This window comes from Notechis scutatus, chromosome 2, assembly GCF_049901735.1.
Source record: "Notechis scutatus isolate UNSWTSFEM ecotype Mainland chromosome 2, rNotScu1.2, whole genome shotgun sequence".
Lineage (NCBI taxonomy): Eukaryota > Metazoa > Chordata > Lepidosauria > Squamata > Elapidae > Notechis > Notechis scutatus.
The window spans coordinates 78,919,158-78,945,215 of NC_142010.1; the positions used below are offsets into that span (position 1 = coordinate 78,919,158).

A 26,058-nucleotide genomic window follows, 5' to 3' on the forward strand; every position below is an offset into this window, starting at 1 on the left:
CTGTCTGTTGATATACCTTGCAGTTTGTGTAATAACTTATAACTCAGATAGAAGATTTGGGCCTTAGACAAAAGCACCGTCAAAGCCAATAGAAAGAGCAGCCCTAATTATTTTTTCAAATATGTAAGCTTTGTAGTTCAGTAATACAATTTCAGAACGGTAATGTTATATATAATTTATTAAATTAATATCCCATATGTAAAAGCAAGGTATTCTTTAGATATGAATGGAAAAAGGAAAGTTATAACAGCACAGCAACATGGTCTAGTGACAGTGATAGAGTCCAAGTTGAAGTGGAAATCTATAAAAGGAGCTAAGAAGGTATACAGATGGTATACGATGGTAGTATACAGATAAGATGCATAAGAAACAATAAACAATATCAGTGTACAATAACAAGAAGATTACTGATACTGATGAAAAACATAGAACAGTATTAAACTATAACTAAACAACGATTGGGTGAAGCTTGAAATGCCCTCCAGAAGTGTTCTGTTTAGAGCAGTCTCCAGAAGACAAAAATTCAACCAAACAGATGTCCAGGTGGAGGCTGTTCCAAAGAACCAGAAAAAACAAAAGTTATCTACAATATATAGTGTAAGGATTTTAACAACTGCTATGTAGGACAGACACACAAAAGACTAGTAGAGCACATCCATGAACACCAACTAGTAGTCAGAAAGCACAATAAAAGCTCATTAATCTTACAATACATAGACAGATTTTACCATAGTTTCAATTGTAAAACTGTGAGCATACTAGATCAAGCTAAATCCAAAAAACAGAGTATTTCTGGAAGCTTAGTACTCACACAAATCAGCCATCAATTGGTTCATAGAGATAAACAAGATTTACACACCATTCAAAGAGACAACAAAAAAGCTAAGAAGGAAACAAGAGACTAGAGTACATTCTCTTCAGAAGCCTAAGCAGTGATTCACATCAAAGAAACAAGCAAAAAGCAAAACACAACAAGGTATTATCAAGGAGAAAATCATGTTCCCACCAAAACTGGTACTGCAAGCTATTGTATATAAGCTATTGTATGTAAACAAGGAGCAAACCCCACACTCATGAACACTGATGATATCACCTAATCAGGCAATGAAACGTTTGCAAGCAAACAACCAAGCTCAACGAACAATCTGGGTCAGTTACCGGGAACCTGAAGATGGGTTCCAGCCCAAGTCCAAAAGCTCGGAAGGCAAAACCTCTGGTCCCGGTAACCGACCCAGATTAGATTCTACATATATTCTCTTTTGATCTAACTGAATTCTGTTTAGTAATTAACTAATTGGATTCAACAGTTTTCTCCTTTGTAATGCAAAATGTTACTACACAAAAAACAGGGTGAGCTTTCCAAGGACTGGGTAACAAAATTTTAAGCCAAACAGGAAATTTATTTCTCTAATTATTCAATCCTTTAGATTCAGTAGAAGCCAGAATATATTACCTCAGTTTTGTCAGGAGAGGACAGCTTGCTTTAGAGAATGCTTTGATTCCATTGCATTTTTATATTATAATGGAAAGAGCCTTATTTTTATTTTTAAAGAATTTAATAGTTTTAAACACAATTCACAAACAATTCACTTGGGAAATCTTCTGTTAATATTATCCATAGAAGAACAGAAGACAATGCATATTTAGAAGTTGAGTGACTAAAAAAAAAAGATATTTAGCAGTGGTGCTTAATCTCTTTCTCAAAGAAAGATTGTTGTCACTATGCGTTTAACATAAACCATAAAATGGAAATGATTCAGAAGGGGTCTTTATATTTTAAAGGAAGGAAAGAAAACATTGCAAGCCATTCCCAGATGTTATCAATTACGCATAAAAGAGGTCTGCATTTAGCAATGTGCATGTTACGAAATGTATTTATGCCCCATTTTCTCAAATGTGTTGCGTCTTTTGGGGAAATTGAGACCTGGTCTCTCAGCAGGACAGACCAGTAATCAGATTGTAGTTCCAGCAGTATGTAATCATCCATTTTCTCTCACAAATATAAAATACCAATCAGATTCTTTTGAAATTTTAGGACATTTCTTTACTTCTTTGGCCCATAAGTCCTCTTGTTCTTGTTCACAGACATTTTTCTGTGACATCTGGCCTAAATTATTTTTATTTCTTTAAATTGGACAGGTTTATTTTGCTTTGGCCTCCGCAGCAAACTTTATTTCCTGGCTTAGAGGGAGGGTGCCTTATTTCATACTAGATGCTTCACAGTACATAGTACATACATTTACAACTGTAAATACCTCACATTTTCAGAGAAAGCAGTCATTTACTTAATATTTGAAAGTCTTAATTTTCTCTGAGTTCATCATGATCAAAGCCTACATTAATTGGCCAGACATTTGGTACCCAATTGGACCCACTATTTTGTTTGACCAGACAATTGTTGTGGAATATATTATACCATATTTCCAGCATTTTCGTTTCATGTTTTCCCAATCCTATCTTTCTAGGCCTTTCCCTTTTTTAATTTACATCTGAAAGAATTTTTGTTACCAAGTTCATTATAGAAGTATATGTGCTGTATATATAAATTATTAGGAAAAGAGTAGTGATATTATATTTAACCAAAAATGAAGAACAAAAGAAAATGATTACATCAGTCTTTTGATCCATCAAACTTATCTTTACCAAATAGATTTTTCTAATGACCCACATCATCCCATGTTTCCATCTTGGTAAATAGGCATTGAGAGGAATCTTGCCTTGAATGGTATTGATTAAAGTCTTTTGTGAAAATTGGAAATATAATTTTATGAAACAGAATTCTTACTGAAAATTTTAGCATTTCCAAGAAAGAAAAGTCTTACTTCAAGGAATTTTGTGAACTGATTTCCTCTCCCAGGCCTGGAATGCTGTCGAGATTGTGGAATTGAAGTCAAACACATGTACAAAACACTAAGTTCAGAATTCATTCTCTGTAGTAGAGTATATGTTGTCCCCACTGTCTTAATATTGCTCAAAAAAGAATAAAATCAAATGGAACATGAAGTTTTACAGCTAGCTTGCTATATTAGTTCTCTCTTTTGTTACATGGCTAAAATAGAATGTGACAATATCCTCTATATATTAAATCAGTCAACTACAGCAGTGGAGATCATTATTATTTGTTTTCCAACTGAATTGCTGATTGTGCCCTGGACACAGAAAGATTATGGGCAAATAAATATCTATAGATCAATATAAATAAAATGTGGCTTTGGTTGCTTGATTCTGCTACTCCTGTGGCCCAAAATTACATAGAAGACTGGAATATTTACTTCCGCTTCAACTAAGGTTTGAGTCATATCTACAGTATATTCAGTCCAAGACACCTAACTCAAAACAGCATTTTGATAATGATAATGATCATCTAAACAGTATAATGTGTAATTTATAACACATGTTTTCAACCAAAGTCCATGAAAGTAGCTGGCAATAAAAAACAATATCCCATCTCTATATCAAAACAGTGCTTTTAATCAGATTCTTTGCTTCCAATCAACATTCTTCATTAAAATTGTGTTAAGATGTTACATTATTTAAATACCGTGCTGTAACATATGGGGTTAAGTGAAATTTACTTCCAAGTAGGTGTATACAAGATGATTAAGTATTTTTTCCACCCATTCATTTTCCCTTTTATTTTATAAATAAGAATTTTCCTGAGATGCTTATACAGAAATCAGTTCATATATAAATAAGTAAATATACATAAATTATTTCCTTCCCAATGTGTTAAATGTGGTGTAAGTTCATATGGCAATTAGATCTATCCTTATCTAATAGGACTGCCTGGCAAATCAACCTTGCTTGTATGTTTCTATATTAAAATCATTTGTAAGTGCCATAGTGGCTAAGGAACTTGGTGAGACTGATAGACCATGAGTTCTAGTCCCACCTTGGAAATGAAACCAGCTGGGTTATTTTGGGATGGTCACTCTCTCTTCACTTTAGCAAGCAAGTAGTGACAAGCCATTTCCATAGATTTGTCCAGAAAAGTTCAGAAAGTCATCAGGAGTCAGTACTGATTTTAAAAAGGGGAGGAGGATGCTTTTCCTTTAGTTCTAGCCATCTCTCTCTCTCTCTCTCTCTGTGTGTGTGTGTGTGTGTGTGTGTGTACAAACTGTACCTACGCACATAAACACATACATATTTAGATATTGGGAGTAGGTTTTTCCCTGGAATATACTTTAAACACCCATTTGGGTATTTTCTCAAAACTTAGAAAGTTAATATTGTTTCAGACGCCATACTCCAAGATACCACAGTGACTTCATAACAAAAGCTTGATACTAGATTATATATCCCCAGTTTTGAGTTTGGGTAGTTTGTCTCTTAATGAAACTACTGTACATCAGTTCCTTAGGAACAAGTGTTCTCAGAATATGATTGCTCTAATAAAATGTATGTTATCCCTTTAAAATTTCTGTAAAACATCTTAAATTTTGATCTATGTAGACAAGAGTTAAGTATACTTCCTTTGTTTTGTTTTTGTTAGTCAAAGTTTTAGCTTTGTTGAACAAGAATATCATCTGTATGCAAACCTATGTAAACAAACTCATATCTCAGGAGAACATAGGTGGTCTGGGGGGGGGGTTTTTTGTCAAAAATTGTCTCCTGTGAACTACCGTAATAAAGTACTTTATTCTGCTGTCACCCATCAGCAGCTTGGTTTTGAATAAAGTAGTTTATTCTGCTGTTTCTGATTATATCAATTGTTTGCTTCTTATTGGAGTTCTTGTATAAAATGCTTTACCATTTTCTCTACCTTCTTTGTATTGATTCTTTTTCTTTGCTGACATACATTGACTAGATGGCTTTTCCTCGCCTCAGTCATGGATTTCTCTCTGACCAGCATATGTTTAGCCGACGTATTCTTAAGGTAGAATCACTTTTAATTTTGTGGCTTGCTGCGTTTTCTTGAGAGGTGGTTGGCTTTTTTTAATTTAAGCTCTTCTGTTCTACTATTTTATTCTTCTGTTTTTCACACTCTGACAAAATCTCTTACTGTTTTGTGTCATAAACTAAACTGAATATATTTGAGTGTTGTGGCAATTAGAATCAGAACTGTTTTTCACTGTTTTAGTTCGGTCGCTAAGTCATATCTGATTCTTTGTAACTCTCATGGATCACAGCATGCTAGGCCCCTGTGTCTGTCTCCCTGTGTTTCACTGTAAAAGCATCAAAATAATATTTTTAAAAATTACTTACTTTTTAACCAGAATAAACATTTCAATTGTCATCCAGTTACTTCACCATTTGACAGAATACAGGGGTTGCCTTCATGAAAACAGATTTAATTCTTCCTCTCCCCCACTTAGGGAAAGTCATGGTGAATATATGTCATGACTACTCAGATTTTCCATAGATTAAAATGTGAAATCTACTGCAGCTTTACAAGAATTGCAAATGTCAGCAAGAAAGTAAGCAAACTCCCAAGCATCTTATACAAAGAATATGTTCTTTGCATGGAAAATATCTCCACTTCTATGAGTTTCATATTTAAAGAACATAGAACTAATTTTCAGAAACAATAGATAAATTAATGCACTGTACTACTTGCAGTTTGCAGTGTTACATCCTAATAGAGGATTCATTTTACCCTGGGAGCATTAGGCCACAGTGTTAACACTTAAGTGTCCATACATCCAGTCTACAAGAATGCCTACTATTAGCAACTCCTAAATTTAAACAATCTTAAGATATTTTTTAATCGAAAACGACTAGAGCTGGAAACGTATGTGCGAGGAGACCCTTTACCTTTAAGGTATTTCTGCAAACCATTCTCTTGCTTATAGTTTTAAATTGTTACATAAATCAAATATGTTTACCTTTCTTGTGCTTTTCATTTTTGTGATATGTAATGTTAGCATCATCTGAGCTTCATCAGCTATTCATACAAACCTAAGAAAAACATTACAATAACATGCTCCAATCCCCAAGATCTGTCTAGGTTCATTGCTGTGTTCTTGCATGTACTGCATGTGATGTACAGTGAAAATAGTACATGTATAATAGTACATAGTACATGTCAATATCAAAACAGATAAGTCAATAATATGTCCCCACTTTTTTAATGCTGTGTTTATCCCAAGAATTGAAAGCTGTCAAGAATCTGTTCTTGACTTTGATGATATGTCCTGTTTCCAGAATTATGACCTTAGTTCAACTGCCAATTTTAATGAATAGTAAGAGTGGGATATATATGAAATAATAATTTAAAATTCCAGTATGATTGAGCTGGATCTATTTAGTTCGGTTTTATGATATTACTCAGTGGAGAATCATTAGAAATTGAAAAGACGTTAAATCATTAAATTTTTGAGTTAGAATAGGTTGGCATTAAATTAACTCTGACACTAGGGCAACCTCCTTAGATATTAATTTTCTTGAAGGGTTCAGTGATGGCTCCATATATTCTGGAGGGATTATTTGTTATTTTCCAAAATAGATTAAAATCCAGGTTATGACAATGATAACTGCCACTGTTGTTCATTCAAATAATAACATCTTGTGGGACCTGGTTTTAATTCTCTACTTAGGCTAGAACTTACTGGAAAAGCTATTTGTCAGTTTTCTAATTTGTGAAATAACAATAATACTATTCCGCATGAGTGCAATTACAATACTTTTGCAATATGATTTAAATATAAACATTTTCAAAGATGAAGTAATTTATTTCTGCTTTGCTGCAAACCAATTATGAAACTATCTTAAAATTCAAAAGCAACTTGCTGTTTAAGAACCATCATCTTATATTTGAAAAAGTTTTTAAAAGCTAGTAAACTCTATGCTATAGGATATGTAATTTACTATATCCTGATAGTTTAATTTGTGTGTATACTTGCTGTGTGAGCTCCAGTTTAAAGGTAATGTTTTATTTGTTCTACAAATAGTGCATTTTTGTAAATATTTCAGTGAATCACTAGGTATTTTTTCCAAGAAAAAGCACCACAGTATGGGTTGTTTAAAAATATATGATACAGCAGTTGAAGAAAAACAACCCCACATTAGTTGGCTACCTCAATGTCTTAACACCTAGATGGGAGTCTGCCTGGGAAACCTTTATGTGTAATGTGAAGGTCTGTGGAGGACAGTCAGGAAATGAATATACTAAGATACTGTAAACATGCATCTAGATTTTCCATGTTCAAATGAGCTAAGATGTAATTTGTAGCTTACTGTTTGTAGAGATTTTTTACATTTGCTCCATGATAGAATAAGATAAATAAGATTGAAAACACTAGAAAAAAACTTGCTGCCCAATGTGCTCTGTACAGGACCTAACGATGATGTTAAAAATAAGAGATAAGCAGAAATGTTTGCCGAAAAACCATAACTGGGCTCCATAGCTTTGCTGGTGCTTTCTACAAATGTAGTGACAGTTTGCTGAAAAATCTTATTTTCTTACTAAATTCCCCTGATTTTGGTCTAAAAGATATGAAAACCCAGCATTTGGAGACAGACAGAAGATATACTGTACCCATCTGTACATGTGAATTGGACATTGGTAAATAAAACATTATAGCCACCAATATTTGCTGCCAAATACACTCAAAAGATGTTTTTAAAAGCTTCTTAAACATGAGGTGCTTTAGGTTCAATAAGCTATGCTCCATAAAGTTTGATTAACTTGCAGTCTAAAGTTTTATTTCAGGACTTTAAAAGATAACTAAGTCCCATATATATTCTCCTGGAGCTCTCCATCTTCCTGCATAGTATTTTATTTTATTTTATTTTGTTTGCATTCATGTCGGAGGCACCAAGGCACTTCTTGGTTGAAAGGATTAGCTGGTGACATCACCGTTGCCCAAGGGACACCCAGTTGAGAGTGCCTTTCATGTCCATGGCTAGAGTTGGAGTGAAGGACGGAAGCTCATCCCTCCCCACGGCAGCACTTGGGCCTTGAACATGAATTGGTTGCTTGTCAAGCCAGCATCACATGAGCCACTGTGCTCCTAGTATTTGATGGTACAGTCCATTTATTAGGTGCTCTCCCACTCCCAATGTTATAATGCTTTGTCTAAACTTCTTATAGGGAGACCAAGGTAAAGATGGTGTCACTGGCCCACCTGGGCCTCCTGGACAGCCGGGTTCAAGAGGGCCTCCTGGAGATACAGGAAAAGATGGCCCAAAGGGACCGCAAGGTCTTCCTGTAAGGCATAAATAATAACAAAGCTAACTAACAGGAATGGCTTGGGGGAAGAGTCTTCTCATGATGCATGTAAGCTAAAAGATCTTTAAGTCATATATCCAGCTTAATTATAAATGTGTGAAGAAATTAGTGTAAGAAAATTAGCATTGTTATAATAGAGAATAGGTGAAAGAGGCAGGATCTTGACTGAACCTGCCATCAAGTTTTATTTTATTTACAGTCAATGGTTTTTTTTATATATTGTCCAAATATAATTTTACAATGAAATGCATTGGATAACCTTATCAAGATTTTTATTTGTAAATCATAATTATGTACCAAGCTTCAGGGTTTGACAACATTTTATTTTCCTTGCTAGAACACCAATTACCAGAATAATGTGAAGTAATTCGCTGTGATTATTCCATTGAGCAATGACAGTTCTGTTAGAAAAATCTATTCTCAGGATAGTTTTTTTTATGCCTTAGCCATTCTTAATCTTTTTTAAAAAAAAACTAATTGTTGACACCCCATCCTTGAATCTGAAGAACAATAGAGTTTTACTTACCAAAAACCATTAAATGAGATGAAATCTATTTTTGTGCTCAATGTTAAGTCTAATTATTGATTGTATGGTGTGATCTGCATGTCGCTTGGATGAGTTGATAAGATGGTGATTCCTAGATCAACAAAATACCTGAAGTACTTTTTTCTGAAAACAGAAAATGCACTGTGATTTTTTAAAAAAATCTTCTCATTTTTCTCCTTCACCGTTATGCTAGTAGAAAGGTTTTTAGAAAACTGATTTTGAAGTGAAATATATTGTTGGTCTAAATTGAAAAAATGTATATTTATCTGTTTTTTTTAGGGCGAGAAAGGAGAAGCTGGTGTCATGGTTAGTATGCAATATATGATATTAAAGCCATCTTTAATGAATTGTTCACATGTTAAATGTGGGATATATAAGTATAACTCAAAAGTTTCTGTCTGTTTTCTTAGTCACTGTGTCCTGTATCTAATAACTTTAACAGGTGACTTCCTTTTGTCCTGGTCAGTAATCACTATTGTTTACTTCCATCCACTTTTGGTTCCTAATCTAATTGTTTCTCCATCTCTCCTGAACTAACAGAGAATAACAGTAGACAGATTTAAAGTAGTATACAGGACTGAAATAACCAGTCTTCATTGATGAGTAACTTTCCAAACTAAACTTAGTGCCATCATGAGCCTCCTCTTAAAGTAGTTCTGCATCACTTCACACATTTTATTATCTTGTAAGGAGCATTTTAAAACCATTTCTTTAGAATAATATTTCTTTTAAGTGGTATTTACATTGACTGAAATTCCAGATTTCAGAATGAGAATATTGAAAGCTCACCAACTTGATGTTACCACTGCAATCTGCTAATATTTTATATTTTATAAAAAATGGCTAGACTCATAGAAGAAGTATGTACTAGATTTTCTTCCACACTTTTTATATGACTTGATTGTTCCAGTGCATGTTGTTGTATTAACAGTTGTTATTGTAAAAGGTCATAATGATTGAAAACATTTTCAGTTTAGTTGTAGAATATCAAACAAATCTAAGAGGTCGAGCTGAAAGAGAAAAAATGAGATAAGCACCATAAAAGAGTTTTTCACACAGTTGTCTTTTAAAACCAGCTTGTAACAATTTAATTCTGAGAATGAAAATAGTCAGAAACATCCCATTACTTCTATCTCCAATTCAGTGTATCAGCTAATTAGATTCATGTTTTTTAGTCTTTGAGTGAACTAGTGAAGAAAGGGGTTGGTGAGGGAAAAATACTGAAGTTCTGTGGGGTGTGCACATGTCAGGAAGGGAAACAGAAGTCCCATTTATCTTTTTGGTGATCTTTTTGAGCAGCATGAAGGTACAAATCAGGAACATCCCCATTTTTCATCTTGACTCCTTAATTTTAACACTGAAGTAATGAAAAACAAACTTTGCATGAAACCTCCCAGTCAATTAAAAGGGGCATTTCTGCAGTCTAAAGTTACTTCTTACTTATCGTGGAATTTAAACATAAATCTTTTGAAATAAGCGCTTGAAATCTGTTATCCATAAAATGTAATAACCTCAGGTTATTTAAGAGAAATTGCATTAGTTGTTGGTGAAAGAATTGAATTTTACTGCACTGAAAAAGATAACTTTAAGATCAATTTGAACTAGTATTTTCATTTTTATTATTTTTATTTTCTCATGCCTTTTTTTGCATCTATCATATAAAATGCTTTATTTATTTATTTATTTATTTATTTATTTATTATTTATTTATTTATTTTATTTTATTTTATTTATTTTATTTTATTTTTGCAGGGCGAATCTGGTATTCCAGGGGAAAAAGTAAGTTATTGGGTTTTCTTCTTTTTCTCCAAAACTACCTGCATTTGGATATCATGTAACCAGTCGTGCAAACAAGCCCTAAGATTTTTTAGGGTGAGGTAGCTAGCAGAGTAGCAAACACTGGAGAGATGTGGAGCAGAGGTGGTATTCAGAAGGTTCTGACCAGTTCTGGAGAACTGGTAGTGGACATTTTGAGTAGTTCGGAATACCACCTCTGACTGGCCCCACCCCCATCTATTCTCTGCCTCCTGAGTCCCAGTTGATCGGCTGGGTCTTATTTTGTTGCCCTGCACAGGAGAATGGAGCTGGAAAGCAGGTTAGTGGGGTGAGGAGAGAATGGGGATTTTACAGTATCCTTCCCCTGCCATGCCCACCAAGCCACACCCACAGAATCGGTAGTAAAAAAAAATTGAATCCCACCACTGATGTGGAGCCAGGAGTAGAAGTTTGGGCGTTTCATTTATTTACCTCTCCAGTAATGCCCTACCCTCCAAAGCTGGTACTCAACACTAAGGCTTGCTTGACACTTGACTAAGACCATCCCAATGCATCATAGGCAATGCTCCTGAAAATAGTCCTTCACCAAGTAAGCAGACAGAGAAGCAACCAGCTCAAACCTGTCTCTCTTTTGGATATGTGCAACATGTCTTGCTCTGTTTAGGCAACACACATTGAAGCCACTCTATGTATAGGGCTGAACATGCAGCAAATAGATGCCAGAAAGAGCGATGAATGAGCAGCAGTATGTTATTGAATAAAAGAGAACCATTTTTAGTATTATTATGAGTTGTACTACTGGAGGTTAAAAGTTATACCATTGCTTTTCCTTCCTTTCTTTCTTTCTTTCTTTCTTCCTTCCTTCCTTCCTTCCTTTCTTTCTTTCTTTCTTTCTTTCTTTCTTTCTTTCTTTCTTTCTTTCTTTCTTTCTTTCTCTCTCTCTCTCTCTCTCTCTCTCTCTCTCTCTCTCTCTCTCTCTCTCTCTCTCTCTCTTTCTTTCTTTCTTTCTGTATCCTGCCTTTATTGTTTTTACAAATAATTCAAGGCAGTGAACATAACCAACACACCTTTCTCCTATTTTCTCCGCAACAACCACCTTTTGAGGTGGCTGAGAGAGAGTGACTGGCCCAAGATTACCCACCCAGCTTTCATGGCTAAGGCAGGACTCACAGCCTCCCGCTTTCTAGCTTGGTGCCTACTACCACTAAACCACTAAAACCACTAAAGTTGGGCAGAACCAAAAGAGAGTAGGACTATCCACTCCCTTACTCCCTCTTTCTTCCCTGTCTTTCTCTCAGCAACCTCTTCCCTATGTATAGGAGGCTGTGACAGATTGTTCTTATTACAGATGTTAAGCAATTACTTGCTGAGATTCTTTGAAATGAAGTCAAGGGTCACATTAAAAAAGAAAGAAAATAAATTGATGAATGTAAAATAAATGAAAGAGTTATAAGCCTGCACTTTCTGAGCTGGCCTTGTTTCCTCTGACTCATTGGCAGTTTTGAAATTAGATTGGATTGGATTCCCACACTAGTTGTCTTCAATTCAGAGATGAGTGTGGAGACAACAAAATGACTTCAGAAGTTTAGGAACAAGATATTTGTTCAGGCTCCTTGGTGCTCTCTGAGCTTGATTATTTTCTGGCAGACATTTCATTACCCAAACTAGGTAACATCACCAGTGCTAGATAACATCATCAGTTCTAGTGCAGATGATGCTAACTGAGTTTGGGTAATGAAATGTCTGCAAGAAAACCAAGTTCAGAGACCACCAAGGACTCCTCATTTTAACCCGGAGCTACAAATATTCTCCTTTATTAGATATTTCTTCATCTAATAAAGGAGATGAGCTATTCTAAAATGTATTCTCTGTTGCTTTCAATGACACAATGGCTATTGGTCAAACCTAATAATGTGTAAATTATTATAGAAAAGGTAGAGGTACCTGGGCTGTGGTTTGTACAATGATACATTTTATACTCTGGCTTCTCTCCTTACAAGTTTCTGCTTGTATTCTTTTTTTAAAAAATTATTTTTGAATGTTTAATATTTTTTAACCATTCATTAAAGTAGGTGCTTTTTAATTTTACTAATTTCTTTTATGGTGATTTTTATTTATCAAACATGAGTTGGTTTGAATACAGTTCCCTATAGATTTACATTAGTGGTTTAAGCCAGAAACCACACATTATAATCACACATTTATACAAAGCAAAAATGCTCAATTTGGTAGACATAATACCAGTGCTCTTTGAATCCTGCAGTGTGAAACAGATGGATCACATGAATTTCGTGAAACAGTTTATATACCAAATCAAAGCTTAATGATACCATACTAAAATGTTTTCTGTCCGTGTAAAATATAGAGCTGATTGATTCATAGCAATCAGAGTTACAATAAGATATGGCTACCAGATTTTATAAATATATTTAAGGATTAAAATTCAGTGGATTCCACAGGTAAGGTTTCTAATATAAATGCAAACAACTTCTTTAAAAGATAAATATCTATTCCCACTTTTTAAATTAAATCCAGTTAGTAATTATTTTGTGGCCTGGCAAACATAACACACGTCTACATTTCAATCTCAGCTGTACCTATTCTATTTATCAGGGTGATGCTGGGACTTCAGGAGAACCAGGAGTTCAAGGACCAAAGGTAAATCTCATTTCTAAATCTCACTCTTTCTGGCTGCGTGTAAGCTTGAGCGTAGGACTGTACTTTTAAAACAAAAGGCACTATTGGGATCTGGGGAGACAAAGCAGTGGGCAATGAAATGTGTACCATGACAAATATTTGCAGATAGAATAGAATAGAATAGAATTCTTTATTGGCCAAGTGTGATTGGACACACAAGGAATTTGTCTTGGTGCAAATGCTCTCAGTATACATAAAAGAAAAGATACATTCGTCAAGAATCATAAGATACAACACTTAGTAACAGTCATAGGGTACAATAAGCAGTCAAATCATACTAGGAAACAGTCAATATGAATCGTAAGGATACAAGTGACAAAGTTACAATCATACAGTCATAAGTGGGAGAGGATGGGTGATAAGGAGTGAAGAGAAGGTTAATAGTAATAGTAGTTTAACATTATGATTTAAATAAAAAAGATTGAGGTGTGCATTATGAAATGTACACTTCATCATTTTTCATATTATTGTGGTTAGGGATGGATGGCTATAAACACCATGAACATCTATAGGATTGAAAAGCTTAGCTTGCAATAGTTCTTTGAGAAAAAGAATATATTTGTAGCTAATTTCAATTTCATGACTTTCTGTAGACTCATCCATAATATTTGATTCTTAATACTTGTATTGATTGAGAGTCAAGATAACTTACAACTATATGAGGCAAAGTATATGAATCTAGCTTAGTGACTACAATTGCAATTGGTAATTCCATGGTCACTAAGTGGAAAATCACATGACCACAATGGACTTATCATCTCACTTACCCTTCAGTCATTAAGTGAAACACCTTGGGCTGTGACATACAACTTCACTTCCATATTCTCCATTAACTCTGCTTGTTGCAAGCTGGTCACGAAGGGCCCAAATGGCAATCATGGAACACTGCGACAGTTGTAAATGTGAGGATTGGTCACAAAGCTATTTGTATTTTATACTGTCCTAATTTCAAATAGTTGCTAAACAGGCAATTGGTAAGCAAAGGCTACCTGTATATCATTGAATCAAGAACTGAAAATTTCTATTTATTTGGCTGATGATATTGGGCTTTATTAATAGTTAAACAAATATAACAGTTTCAATGAACAAGTTTGAACGGCATTTAGATACAATGCAAATAAAATCAGTTAAGATTTTGATATGAATATTGTTTCTCAAGTAATAATTGATACCAGATTCTTTTTAAATTTAGGGAGAGCCAGGAACTTCTGGGCCCCAAGGAGAGAGTGGTATTCAGGGGCTGCCAGGGTCAAAGGTGAGCATCTAATTAAATAGCATCATGTGATTTGTGAATGTCCTGCATTCAGCTGGGGAATTGTCTGGGCACCACTTTTAGACATTGCAAGCAAGCAAATATTGCCCCAGGGAAGGAAGAGGCACAAATGGACTTCTGGAGCCCAAAGTGAATAAGACTAGCATGTGCTTTGCTTAAAAAGTAAAATTTCCTTGGATTTCTTTCAAACAGCCAGGAAGTATTAACCCAAATGGGGAAAAGGCATTGTTTCAAGTGGCTTCTTCAGACTGGACTATATACTTAGAGAATGTTTTTATATAATAGCAGTTTTGAATACAGTTTTTAAGGGAGAAAGAAAGCTAACTCAGCCATTTTTAAGTTTTTATAAGATCATAGTGTTTATTTTTTATAAACCTCAGGTTCTTACTTTAGCTTATTGCTTGTACATTTTGTTGATTTCCTTGAATTTCTTTCCAATACAAGATGACATTAAACCATTTCAAATGAAAGGGAAAGACAGGTTAATGTATTCTGCTTAGGAACAGAGTTTTCTTTTCTTTTTATTTATTTATTTATTTGCATCCCGCCTTTATTATTTTCACAAATAACTCAAGGTGGCGAACATATCCAACACATCTTCCTCCTCCTACTTTCCCCACAACAACAAACCTGTGGGATGGGATGGGCTGAGAGAGGATGATTGGCCCAAAGTCACCTAGCTAGAAATCAGTGTCTCCCATTTTCTAACCTGGTGCCTTAACCACTAAGCCAACTGGCTCTCTTTTGTACTTTTGTAGAACATCTTTTCCAAGGTGTTTAGAAGAGCGGGAAGATTGGCCAGTATTAAAAAAAAATAGGTGTAAATAGGCCATCAGAACCTACAGGTGTGGGATGCTTGGGATTAAATTAGCTAATCGATGCTTGGAAACTTTTTTTTTTCCATTTTAATTGCTCTTCTTGAAGACAAATGGTGTATGCAAGGCAGGTTATGCCCAGTGGGCTAAAAGAGCTCAAACACAGAGCCAAAGGTAAGGAAAGGGAAAGGCTACCACAGCTGAATGCTGACTTGCTCGATAACTGTTTTCCATCGTGCCTCTTTCAAATGTTGCAGGGAGAACCAGGAAGCATTGGCGGAAAGGGAGAAAAAGGCATAGATGGGCTCCCAGGGCCAAAGGTAAGGAGAGCATGAGAAAAGCATGGCATGATTAGCACATCCATTCATTTTCATTCTGGAAATAGCAGAACGGTTAGACTGCCACTGCCTGCCATTCTCCTTTTTCAAGCACTCAGCCAGCAGGTATTTCTTTAACTTTCTCTTGCTGAAAGAAGAGATTAGCAAAACAAAGCTGAAAGGACTCAAAATAAAGATCTCTGAAGTGCCATTTACTTCTGTGGACAAGGAGAACCCATTATGGATGAATACTTCTCTTGCTGTCTTCATTGTTGAAATGAAATGTTTGAGGGTTGATTCCATAGTTTCCAATGAGTTTACACATTATTAAATGAGTCATGGCATAAATAAAACTTTTGATTGATTTATTAGATTTTTATAGACACTCAACATGTGTAACGTAAGCCTGGGTAGCTCACAATCCACAGTATAAACAATAAAAACAATTTAAAAACATAACAACACAAAAGCTCCCAGCAACCCCAACTGCAATACATCCCCACTTTTACTGGGCTTCAGCCTCACACTGCTCCAATCCTTGTGGGACAAGCCAGATCTTCAAGGCTTTTTGGTGGCCCAATGGTTAGAATTCAGTATGGCAGGCTAACTCTGCTTACTGCCAGGGGTTCGATCCTGCCAGGGCTTCAGGGTTGACTCAACCTTTCATCCTTCTGAAGTTGGTAAAATGAGGACCCAGATTGTTGGGGGCAATATGCTGACATTTGAAAACCACACAGAGAGTGCTCTAAAGAACAATGGAGTAGTATATAAGTTTAAGTGCTAATGCTGTTTTTAGAAAGCTAGGAGGATAAGGGCCTGCCAGATCTCAGGGGAAAGATTGCTTCAAAAGATAGGGCTATAACTAAAAAGGCACAATGCCTAGATCTCAGAAAATGGCAATATTGACAGTAAGACTGTATTCTTCCCAGAGTCATGTGACAGCAAGAGGGGTGTAAATAAACTTAATAAATAAATAAACATTTAAAAGAGGGACCTGGTATGCACTTACTCTATCAGATCTAGAGGAATGGCAGATATTGTCAGCAGAAGGTGGCCCCACAAATAAGCTGCCCTTGTGCCATTCATTCTTTAAAGATTATAGCCTTTAAAGAAACTGGGAGCCACTGTAGTTCACATAACAGCAGTGTAATATGGGTAAGCAATGGGGTGCCCAAAACTATCCATGCTATCATGTTTTTGGATCAACTGTATCAATTGTAACTTCCAACTGGTCTTCAAAGGCAGCCCCAAATAGAACACATTGTAATCAACCATGAAGTGACCAGAGCATGAAGGACCAACCAAGAGCAAGGCCTCCCAGTCCAGGAATGGATGCAACTGGTACATAAATGAATCTGTGCAAAGCTCCATCACCACCACCACCCAGCCACAATTGCTACCTGCTGAGCAGGAGACACTAATCTAGGTCGAACCTCAAATTATTCACAGCTGGAGTCAAAGATGTGCCTCACCAGAGCTTCTCTGCCTTGCGATGGGTTGAGTTGAAGCTGATTCCTCCTCATCCAAACTCTTCGAGCCTCCAAGCATTGAGCCAGCATCAAGACAGCATTTCTTGGCCAGCTGGGGTTGATGATGTATAACTGTGTTTTCATCAATATACCGATGATAACCACTGCAGTTTCATTGGATGACCTCTCCCCGCAATCTCACATAGATGTTAAATTTGTGTAGGTGTTTGTTTATTATTTAGGTATTGTTTATACAGGGCCAATTTAAGTCACCCTTGTGACTTGAATTAGTACTTGTGGGTTGAATACTAAAACTGATTATGGCTTGCTTTGTGCTTTTAAGTAGAAGAAAGTAGCGCTTCAAAAGATACTGTCCTTTTAAATGCGGCAACATTCCTAATCTGTAACATTGAGATTACTGTCATGTTATGTTTTTGCTGTTTTGTCATTTCATGGTTATTTAAAACTGCTTGGATTTCCAGTCATGTGATATACATAATCTTACATATTCAGAGAATTCAGTGTTGGTAGGAGGCTTGTGTGTCTTGAATCTGATCTGTCTGGTTTATTTTATAGTTAGATTATGTTGAAAGCTTTTAAAACTGCTGCTGCTGCTACTAATATTATGTTCCTCCAGATGCAAGTCATATAAATCTGCTTTTTCTTTAAATTAGGTGGGAAAAGTCACTCTCCAAATGTTCACTGAAATAAATCTCTAGGGGTCTTCAAACTTGACAGCTTTAAGATTTGTGGACTTCAATTCCCAGAATTCCTCCTCCAGTCATGTTAGCTCAGGAATTCTGGGAGTTGAAGTCCACAAGTCTTAAACTTGCCAAGTATGAAGACCCTTGCTCTAACAGGTCAAGTCAACATGGTCAATTTCTCTATCTTTTCTCTAAATTAATCTCCTTTATTGTTTTTTTTCATTTTTCAGGGTGAGCCTGGGGAGAAGGGAGCAGATGGACATATCGGGCCAAGGGTAGGAATTTCCTGGGTTTGTTTTTTTTAAGTGCTCTAAAATACATAAGCCACAATTGACCATTTTCCAATAGTTTAAATGGAGCTGGGAAAAATATACAGTATGGTAATTATGGACATTATTGCATAAACCTGTGTTTGAACCTGCACACTAATTCAACTAAAAGCTATAATTAATATAAATGTTTTGCAGTTGAAAATGTTTTCAAGGAATTCTTAAAATTTGATATTTGTGTGGGACATATAAATGCAAAGGATTACAACAAGTAATGGCAGAATCTGTTTTGTATTAAAAAGTAATATACACATATACTTTCTACAGTATGCTTTAAAATAATTACAACATCAAAATCATATCCACCGTTATAGATTGATTAGAGCTTTACAGGAACAGAAGATAAATAATTTGAGGAACATATTTCTTTCTCCTACAGCAAAGTTTTTCCAATTTTATAAAGAGTGGGTTGGCATCCTCCCAATTCTACAGTCTCAGTTCATCTGAAAATTGCCAAGTTGGAAAAGAATTAGTACCTGTAGTACTCCGTTTATTTCTCATTGGGTTCAAATACTTACTAAATCCTCAGTGAAGATGTAATAGATTGGTGATGGGGATATCAATACCACTTTTTCCCTCCATTTATACATGCTTCTCCTGGATTAAAGAATTCTCCATGAATGGAAAAGTGCAAATAGAAACAATTCTTAGTACCTTTCTGAGGGTTCACATCTTTGAGTTTAACTTGTATATTTGTGGATTAACTTTCAAAATAGAAATCTCCCCAAGGTAGTATATAACAAAAAGAACAAAACAACTAAAGAACATAATTAAGTTTCTTTCCCAGAAGAAATCTCCATTTCATCTTCGATGGTTCAAAGTTCATGTGGTGATAAAAAGCTGTGAATAACAAAATGGTTTTAACAAGATGTTTTAAGAGGGACTTTACATTTTATTATGGAAAAGAGTTCTACAGCTGTATCAGCACTGTTGAAAAGGAGCTGGGCTTTTTTAATTAATTGTCTTTAAAAATAGCAAGCTTGAGATCAGGGCAGTCAAAAGCTGGGCCTTTCTTGGGACTTTAACATTGTGGGTGATATTTGACTCTTCCTTCCAGTGGATAATAATTTACTAAAGCCTCCTAATAGTATATGAATAGTAGAGTGTTATGTCTGTTAACATAAATCTTGCAATAACTTTTTCTTTTCAGGGACCTCCAGGCCTGAAAGGAGAACAGGGTGATACAGTAGTAATTGATTATGATGGTAGGATCTTGGAAGCTCTCAAGGTAACATGCATAATACAATATGATCATACTATTCCCTGAACTAATGAATTTATCATGTAAATAAAGGAGTATTATATATAAGGGGATGGGTGGGTGGATAGATGGATAGATGTATGGAGATAACTAGGTGTGCAGTGATTAGCATGCAGTATTACATGCTAATTCTGCTGACTGCCGACTACCAGCAGCTCAAGGTTGACTTGGCCTTCCATCCTTCTGAGGTCAGTAAAATGAGGACCCAGATTGTTGCAGGCGATATGCGGACTCTGTAAACTGCTTAGAGCACTGTGAAGCCATATACAAATCTAAGTGCTATTGCTAGATGATACCTAAATAGATGGATAGATAGATGATAGACAGACAGACAGACAGATGATAGATAGATAGATAGATAGATAGATAGATAGATAGATAGATAGATAGATAGATAGATAGATAAATAGATAGATAGATAGATAGATAGATAGATAGATAGATAGATAGATAGATAGATAGATAGATATTCAACAATTGGTGCTTTCCAAAGATTCCATGATTGTTAGGTCATATTGGATGAAATAAGTTAAAAACTGTAGCAGTATTGTCAGATATACAGTATGTATATAAAATCAGAAGCCCATATAATTTTGCACCCTGCTTCTCCTACTGACCAGTCAGGCATCTTTAGAAAAACTATAATCAAAATATGAGCACAAGATATATATTCTGCATAAAATTTAGTAAGATAACATTGAAAGTGTAGGTCATGGTCCAAATATTCCATTAATCAATGCTTACAACAAAGGTAACAATATCCCCCCCTCCCCCCGAGGGCTACATGTAATGGAAGTTAAACCCCATCCTGCCAAAGAGAACTAGATCCCAATTGTCTCACATCTGCACTTGCACATCTTTAAACAGATATTTTTAGTTGCAGGCATAGACCATCTCCTTCATACTAATGTAATACACATTGGTACTCTACTCTGATAAGTTGGGGCAGAGCAGGCCCTTCATATTCTCAGCTCATACCAGTCTGAAACAAATCTTAATACTTTCCTTCTAGTGTTGTGCTGCTTGCTGTCTCAGTGTTGTTTCTGAATTTGGAAAGGCAGCTGCATTTTCCCCAGACAGAATATAGTTGTTCCTAAATACAAATACCGAAAAATTCAGGTCTATTCTGTAAGTGAGGACTTGTGGGGGAGGGTGCACAGTAATGGCTACCTACATTTCCTCAGGGTGATGAATACTTGCAACAATTGACACACAAGTAATATTAACAGGTTTTTGTTTACATAATAGATTATAGTTCAGTAGTTACAGGAATAGAGTTTACATTTTGTTTTCCATTCAGATAAAAGCATAGATAAAAATGGATAAAAGCAATGCAGTAACATTTTCTGATAACACGTTTGGACAGATTATACTATTTTCCATTGGGAGAAGGCCAACCTTTGAAACTACTGTTTTAGCTATGTCAAGTACATTTGAAAACCATCCTAATTCTTTTATAACAGGCTGTGGGGAAACCCAAATTGACGGTAATTGTGGCATGCCAGATGTTCACTTGAATTGGTTTGTTGGAATGGCCCAGCATGTGGCTTTTTTGCCTTGGATTTTTGGATTGTGATCATTAACAAAACTTCTGCTAAACATTTGGTTAATAAAACAGATACAAATCTGAAGGAATTGTTTACTTTGGTTTGTATTTCTCTAGCTTACTGAAGTTTAGTGACTGATTCTTCAGTCATTTTGATACTAAAGTAACTGGCAGTGCTTAATATGAGAAAGCTTTTTACTCGTTACTGGAATTAATATTACTGTTTAGCTTTGGCTTGACCAGGGCCTGCTGTTACATTAATCTAGTACAGTGTTCTGATCTCTTGATATAGTGAATTCCCATTAACAGCCACCAACATAATTCAAGTCCTAAACACTTGGAGGCATCAGATTGGGGAAAGCTGAACCACCATTAAACACTGCTTAGTTTTTATCATTTTAGATCAGGAAACTTGACTTTATTTTAGTCAAGGGCCCAAAATAACTTTAGACTCCACCATACCAGAGATGGCTATTAGATAAAATATTCCGAATTTACATATTAGATGATAGTGAAAATCTGATTATTAGAACATACTCAGTCTGACTTGTATTTTTGTTTTTGGGGTACCGTATTTGCCGGCGTATAAGACGACTTTTGCTCTGAAAAACATGCCTCAAGTGGGGGGTCGTCTTATACGCCGGGAGGACTCCGACTCCCACTTCGAGCTTGAGTTGCAGCCGGGAGGAGGTTGGGGGAGCGGTGTGTGTGTGTGTGTGTGTGTGTGTGTTGCCACGCACTGCGCAACCTTTCCCCTCTTCCTTCCTTAGCGGTGTGGGGAGGAGAGGATTGAAGATCCTCACGTGCGGCGTACTTTTTCTTTTTCTTTTTTCTTTCTGCACGCAGGTTTTGCATGCGGGCGGCTGTAGGTTAAGGATGGGGAGCCCCGGGTGGGTTATCAGGTTTTACGGTGCTTCCAACATGTGCGAACGGTGGGAGAGCGGAGAAGAGAGCGGCGAGCGCCCGCTGTGTGAAATCCTGCCGCAAAGCAACACTGGGAGAGGCAGGGTATAAATTTACCAGGTTAATGTAGCAATGGTGATTAATGCCCAGAACATTGTTTGCGGGTATTGGGGTGTGTGTGTGTGTGTGTGGTGGTGAGGAGAGGTTGTCCTTTGAATGCGGAAAAGTAGGTGTGACCTTGTGTAGGAAAATAAAGAGATCCTTTTAGCGTGTTTGGCTTCTTTGCCTCCCCTCGTTCGTTTTGATGTGGAGATAATGGCCTTCGGGCGGAGGGAAGAAAACAGTAGCTGGATCATTTCAAATTTCACTTACTCTCCTGCCTCACTTCAATATGTCTGAGCGACTCCAGATACTGGAAGACTTTTTGAATGAAAGTGTTACCTCCATTTTTTTTTTAAAGAGGGCCACTTGGGGAAAAAAAAAGATTCTAAGGAATTCCTTGTTTCTTGATTAAAGAGAAGGCATTGAATATACTGTTCCTTGGCAGCCTTTTCAGTGTCCGGTTTTTGGTGTGTGTGTGTGTGTGTGTGTGTGTGAGAGAGAGAGAGAGAGAGAGAGAGAGAGAGAGAGAGAGAGAGAGAGAGATCAGCTGTATTGAGAAGAGAACGTTTCCTGTGTTCTCATTTTATTTACAACATATTTTACGCTTAATGGTAAGCAATGAAAATATTTTTAAAACTCATTTCTAAACTCCATAGCTATTTGCATATTCTTGGTTCAAAATTGGATTAGCTCATTTCAAAATTGTCCAAAGCAGAAAAGTGCGTCAAAAAAAAAAAAAAGTGCAAAAGTGGAAGGTGTGTGGAAGAGGGGTAGTCTTATACGGCAGTATATAACAAACTCTATATTTTGAGTGGAAATGTTGGGGGTCGTCTTATACGCCCAGTCGTCTTATACGCCGGCAAATACGGTAAGTTTTGGGATAAGTTGGGGTATGTTTGTATGTTATCCTTACTGTGTGGGGGGGAAAAAAACCTTGAATAACTAAATTCTGTTTTCCACTATCCTTCTCACCAAAAAAAATCCAAGAATTTCTCTTGATCAGGCCTCATAGACAAAAGCAGAGGTTTCCAAACTTGGAAACTTTAAGACTTGTGGACTTCAACTCCCAGAAGTCCACAAGTCTTAAAGTTGCCAAGTTTGGGGACCCCTGGACAAAAGGCATTATAATTTAGGTAACCTAGTCTCAGACTATTTAACATGAATAATCAGACTATCGTGATCATTAGCCATCTATAGCCTATTTCACACGTTCATAGCTGTTATCAGGAATGAGACTGCAATGCCCTTGTAATTTATTCTGTAGTGGCAAAACCTACATGCCAGCAATTATTCACATATGGGCTTCCATATGATGGGAATCCAGTTGTGTGAAAGCCTTTGTGCAAGCAACTATTCATAAGTAGACTTCTTCTGTGCGTATGAGTTATCGGACAGCAAAGCCTCCAGTGCCACCTCAGTCCTGATCACGCATGCATGCATGGTACATTGATTTGGTTTTATACAAGACTTTTTAAAATGCACATTAGTCCCATATTTGATTTGTGCCTTGAATTAATTTGCATTGGAAGACTTCAGGCATTGCATATTTAGTGGAATATGCCAAAGGCATATAAAATGTTTGGATTAAATCCAACATTTTCCTTTTATCAATGGAAGGAGTATTTATCCAATAGAGGGGAATCTTCATATTGAATTCTTCATGATGAAAGCTAATTCACATTTCTTAATAAACTACAAGAACTTGCCACCTACATGTATATTCACAGTGAACAAAATGAAATTGATTCCTATTTAGAGCTTTTACCCAGTGCTTCCTATGTAAATGTTGCATACATGCTACTAAATTTACTAAAACTGGTAAATTCAGTTCCCAACACTTCAGCCACAATATGTGATAAATTAAAATGAGGGAATTTTATTTTGAAGGGACAGCATTTAATTTCTCTAAAAAGAGATATTTTGTATAAAAGTGTAAAAAACAAATAATCATATTTAGTACAAGGAGACAATTCATTTTGGGAACTACAGGTAGTCCTCAACTTATGATGAAAATTGGGACTGTCATTTGTCTCTTTTAAAATTTTATACATATAATGTATTTGTACACCATTCAGAGTTCCTCTGGAAGACATATGGACAGGCTTAAAAAATTAATAAATAAATACTTGCATCACTAAGCAAATCACGTCCAATCTTAGGAGCCTCTTTTGTTGCCATTATTAAGCAAATCACCGTAGTCCTTAAGCAAACCACATGGTCGTTTAGCAAATCCAGATTGCTCCAATGAGGTTGTCTGTTGGATGCCAGCTGGAAAGGTCACAAATGGCAATCACATACCCCTGGAATGCTGCATTGGTCGTAAGTGCGAAGACTGGCTGTAAGTCAGCACCATCCTAAGTTTGAATGGTTGCTAGATGAATGGTCATAAGTTAAAGACATCCTTTAATAAGGTGACTGACATAAAGGAGTCAATGTCTTTCTAGTTTCTGCTGGATCCAAACATATTTCCCTTTTACCTTAACTTAAGAGAGTTCCATACAAAAGAAAACAAAAATCTTGTGAGGTGGTTGCATGGTGTTGACAATCCAAGATTTCCCACATTGCAACAATCTCAGAATAGTTGAGTTTACATATTTGTATCTGTCCACTGTTGCTAGTTGAAGAGATTGAAAAAGAAGGAAAACAAGGTTTCCATGAAGTGACAACTTGGAGAGGTGTCATTATTGTTATAAGACAGAGAGCTCTTATCCTTTCATAATACATGTGATGCAGGACTCACTGAACAGAAATTGTTTATAAGCTTTCTTGCACCTTGGAGTAAATTCCCTGCAGTTAAATATTAGATGGGCTACTCCACAGACATTTCTGTGTGTTATCATTGTTGCTTAAAATAACTGATGCTTGGTTTCTAGAAGTTATTCAGTAACATCATCATCATCAGTGACTATCAAGCATCAACTATCTCCCCTGATGAAATACTTGACATTTCCCACATTGGCCGAGAGCTTAAAAACAGAGACGGCTCTGTGGCCCCACGCTTCTGCAGGGTCATTTGCAAAAATGAATTAAGCAAATGTAAATTCATTTATACTATAAATTCACTCGCCAAAAACAACACCAATCATAAAAATCTCTGATCTCATCCTGACCTAACCTTACAGCAACGTGCCCGCTCCCATATACTATGCGCAGAACTCAAAAATCATCTAGACAATGGAGAGAAGGACCTGTACATTGATTACCGTGCAGACTGTATCAAAAGAAAGTCACACAACCCACAACTCAGCATCCAACCCTACTTCAACCAATCCACCATCACCCAAGACTAGGCACGCACGCCCCCAACTACCACAATTCAAACTACAACTGGCCGTAAATGCAAGCTACTCAATGCAAGAAGCCTTGTAAATAAAATACCCGAATTTCTCCTCTTACTAAATACAGCTAAATTCGACATCATATTTGTCTGTGAAACATGGCTCAATGCATCTCTCCCTGACTCCATTACCTCAGTAAGAGACTATCATGTTTACCGATCTGATCATGAAAACCGTAGAGGAGGTGGTATTGCTATCTTCTATAAAAAGTCCTTACATCTAAAAAACATCCAAGTTAACCAAGAGCTTGCTCTTCCTGAGACCATTATCTATGAACTGACCATAAATATCACATTTCGGTTCTTACTATGTTACAGAGCCCCTGATTATGACATCGAACATGTAAACAAGCAAAAGACACTACTAACATGGAAAGCATCCTGCCCACACACTTTTATCTTTCTTGGTGACTTCAATCTACCTCATATTAACTGGAGCCTAAACAAATGTACAACTGAACCCATACATGCAACCTTCTACAATGCTATAACAAATCTGGGACTGGAACAACTAGTTCCCCAATTATAACTTCAAAAAAGGCAACTATGATCTTATAATCAACTATCTCTCTTCCCTTGATTGGCAATTTCTATTCACTGGATGCAATACTGTTGAAGACCATTACAACATATTCTTACTAGAAATCAAAAGAACCATCGAACTATATGTACCAACAACAACTCCCAAAACCAGGAAAAACAGATTACCCATAACAATAAGGAAGCTTCAATCCAAAAAGAGATCACTTTGGCAAAAAAACAAATCTGGTCACGTTGCTAACTTCAAAAGTCGATACAAAAATCTATGCCAC

General features: G+C 36.2%; 1 protein-coding gene across 1 annotated transcript in view; it reads left to right on the top strand.

The window, feature by feature from the left end:
- The window catches only part of COL23A1 (collagen type XXIII alpha 1 chain), a 307,738-nt gene that overhangs the window by 254,312 nt on the left and 27,368 nt on the right, over nt 1-26,058 (top strand). The window contains exons 9-18 of the mRNA XM_087955257.1: nt 4,808-4,876; nt 8,033-8,149; nt 8,997-9,023; nt 10,470-10,496; nt 13,107-13,151; nt 14,383-14,445; nt 15,536-15,598; nt 17,999-18,043; nt 19,248-19,325; nt 20,822-20,845. Of these exons, the coding sequence (XP_087811383.1) occupies nt 4,808-4,876; nt 8,033-8,149; nt 8,997-9,023; nt 10,470-10,496; nt 13,107-13,151; nt 14,383-14,445; nt 15,536-15,598; nt 17,999-18,043; nt 19,248-19,325; nt 20,822-20,845 (558 nt within the window). The remainder of the gene's footprint in view (nt 1-4,807; nt 4,877-8,032; nt 8,150-8,996; nt 9,024-10,469; nt 10,497-13,106; nt 13,152-14,382; nt 14,446-15,535; nt 15,599-17,998; nt 18,044-19,247; nt 19,326-20,821; nt 20,846-26,058) is intronic.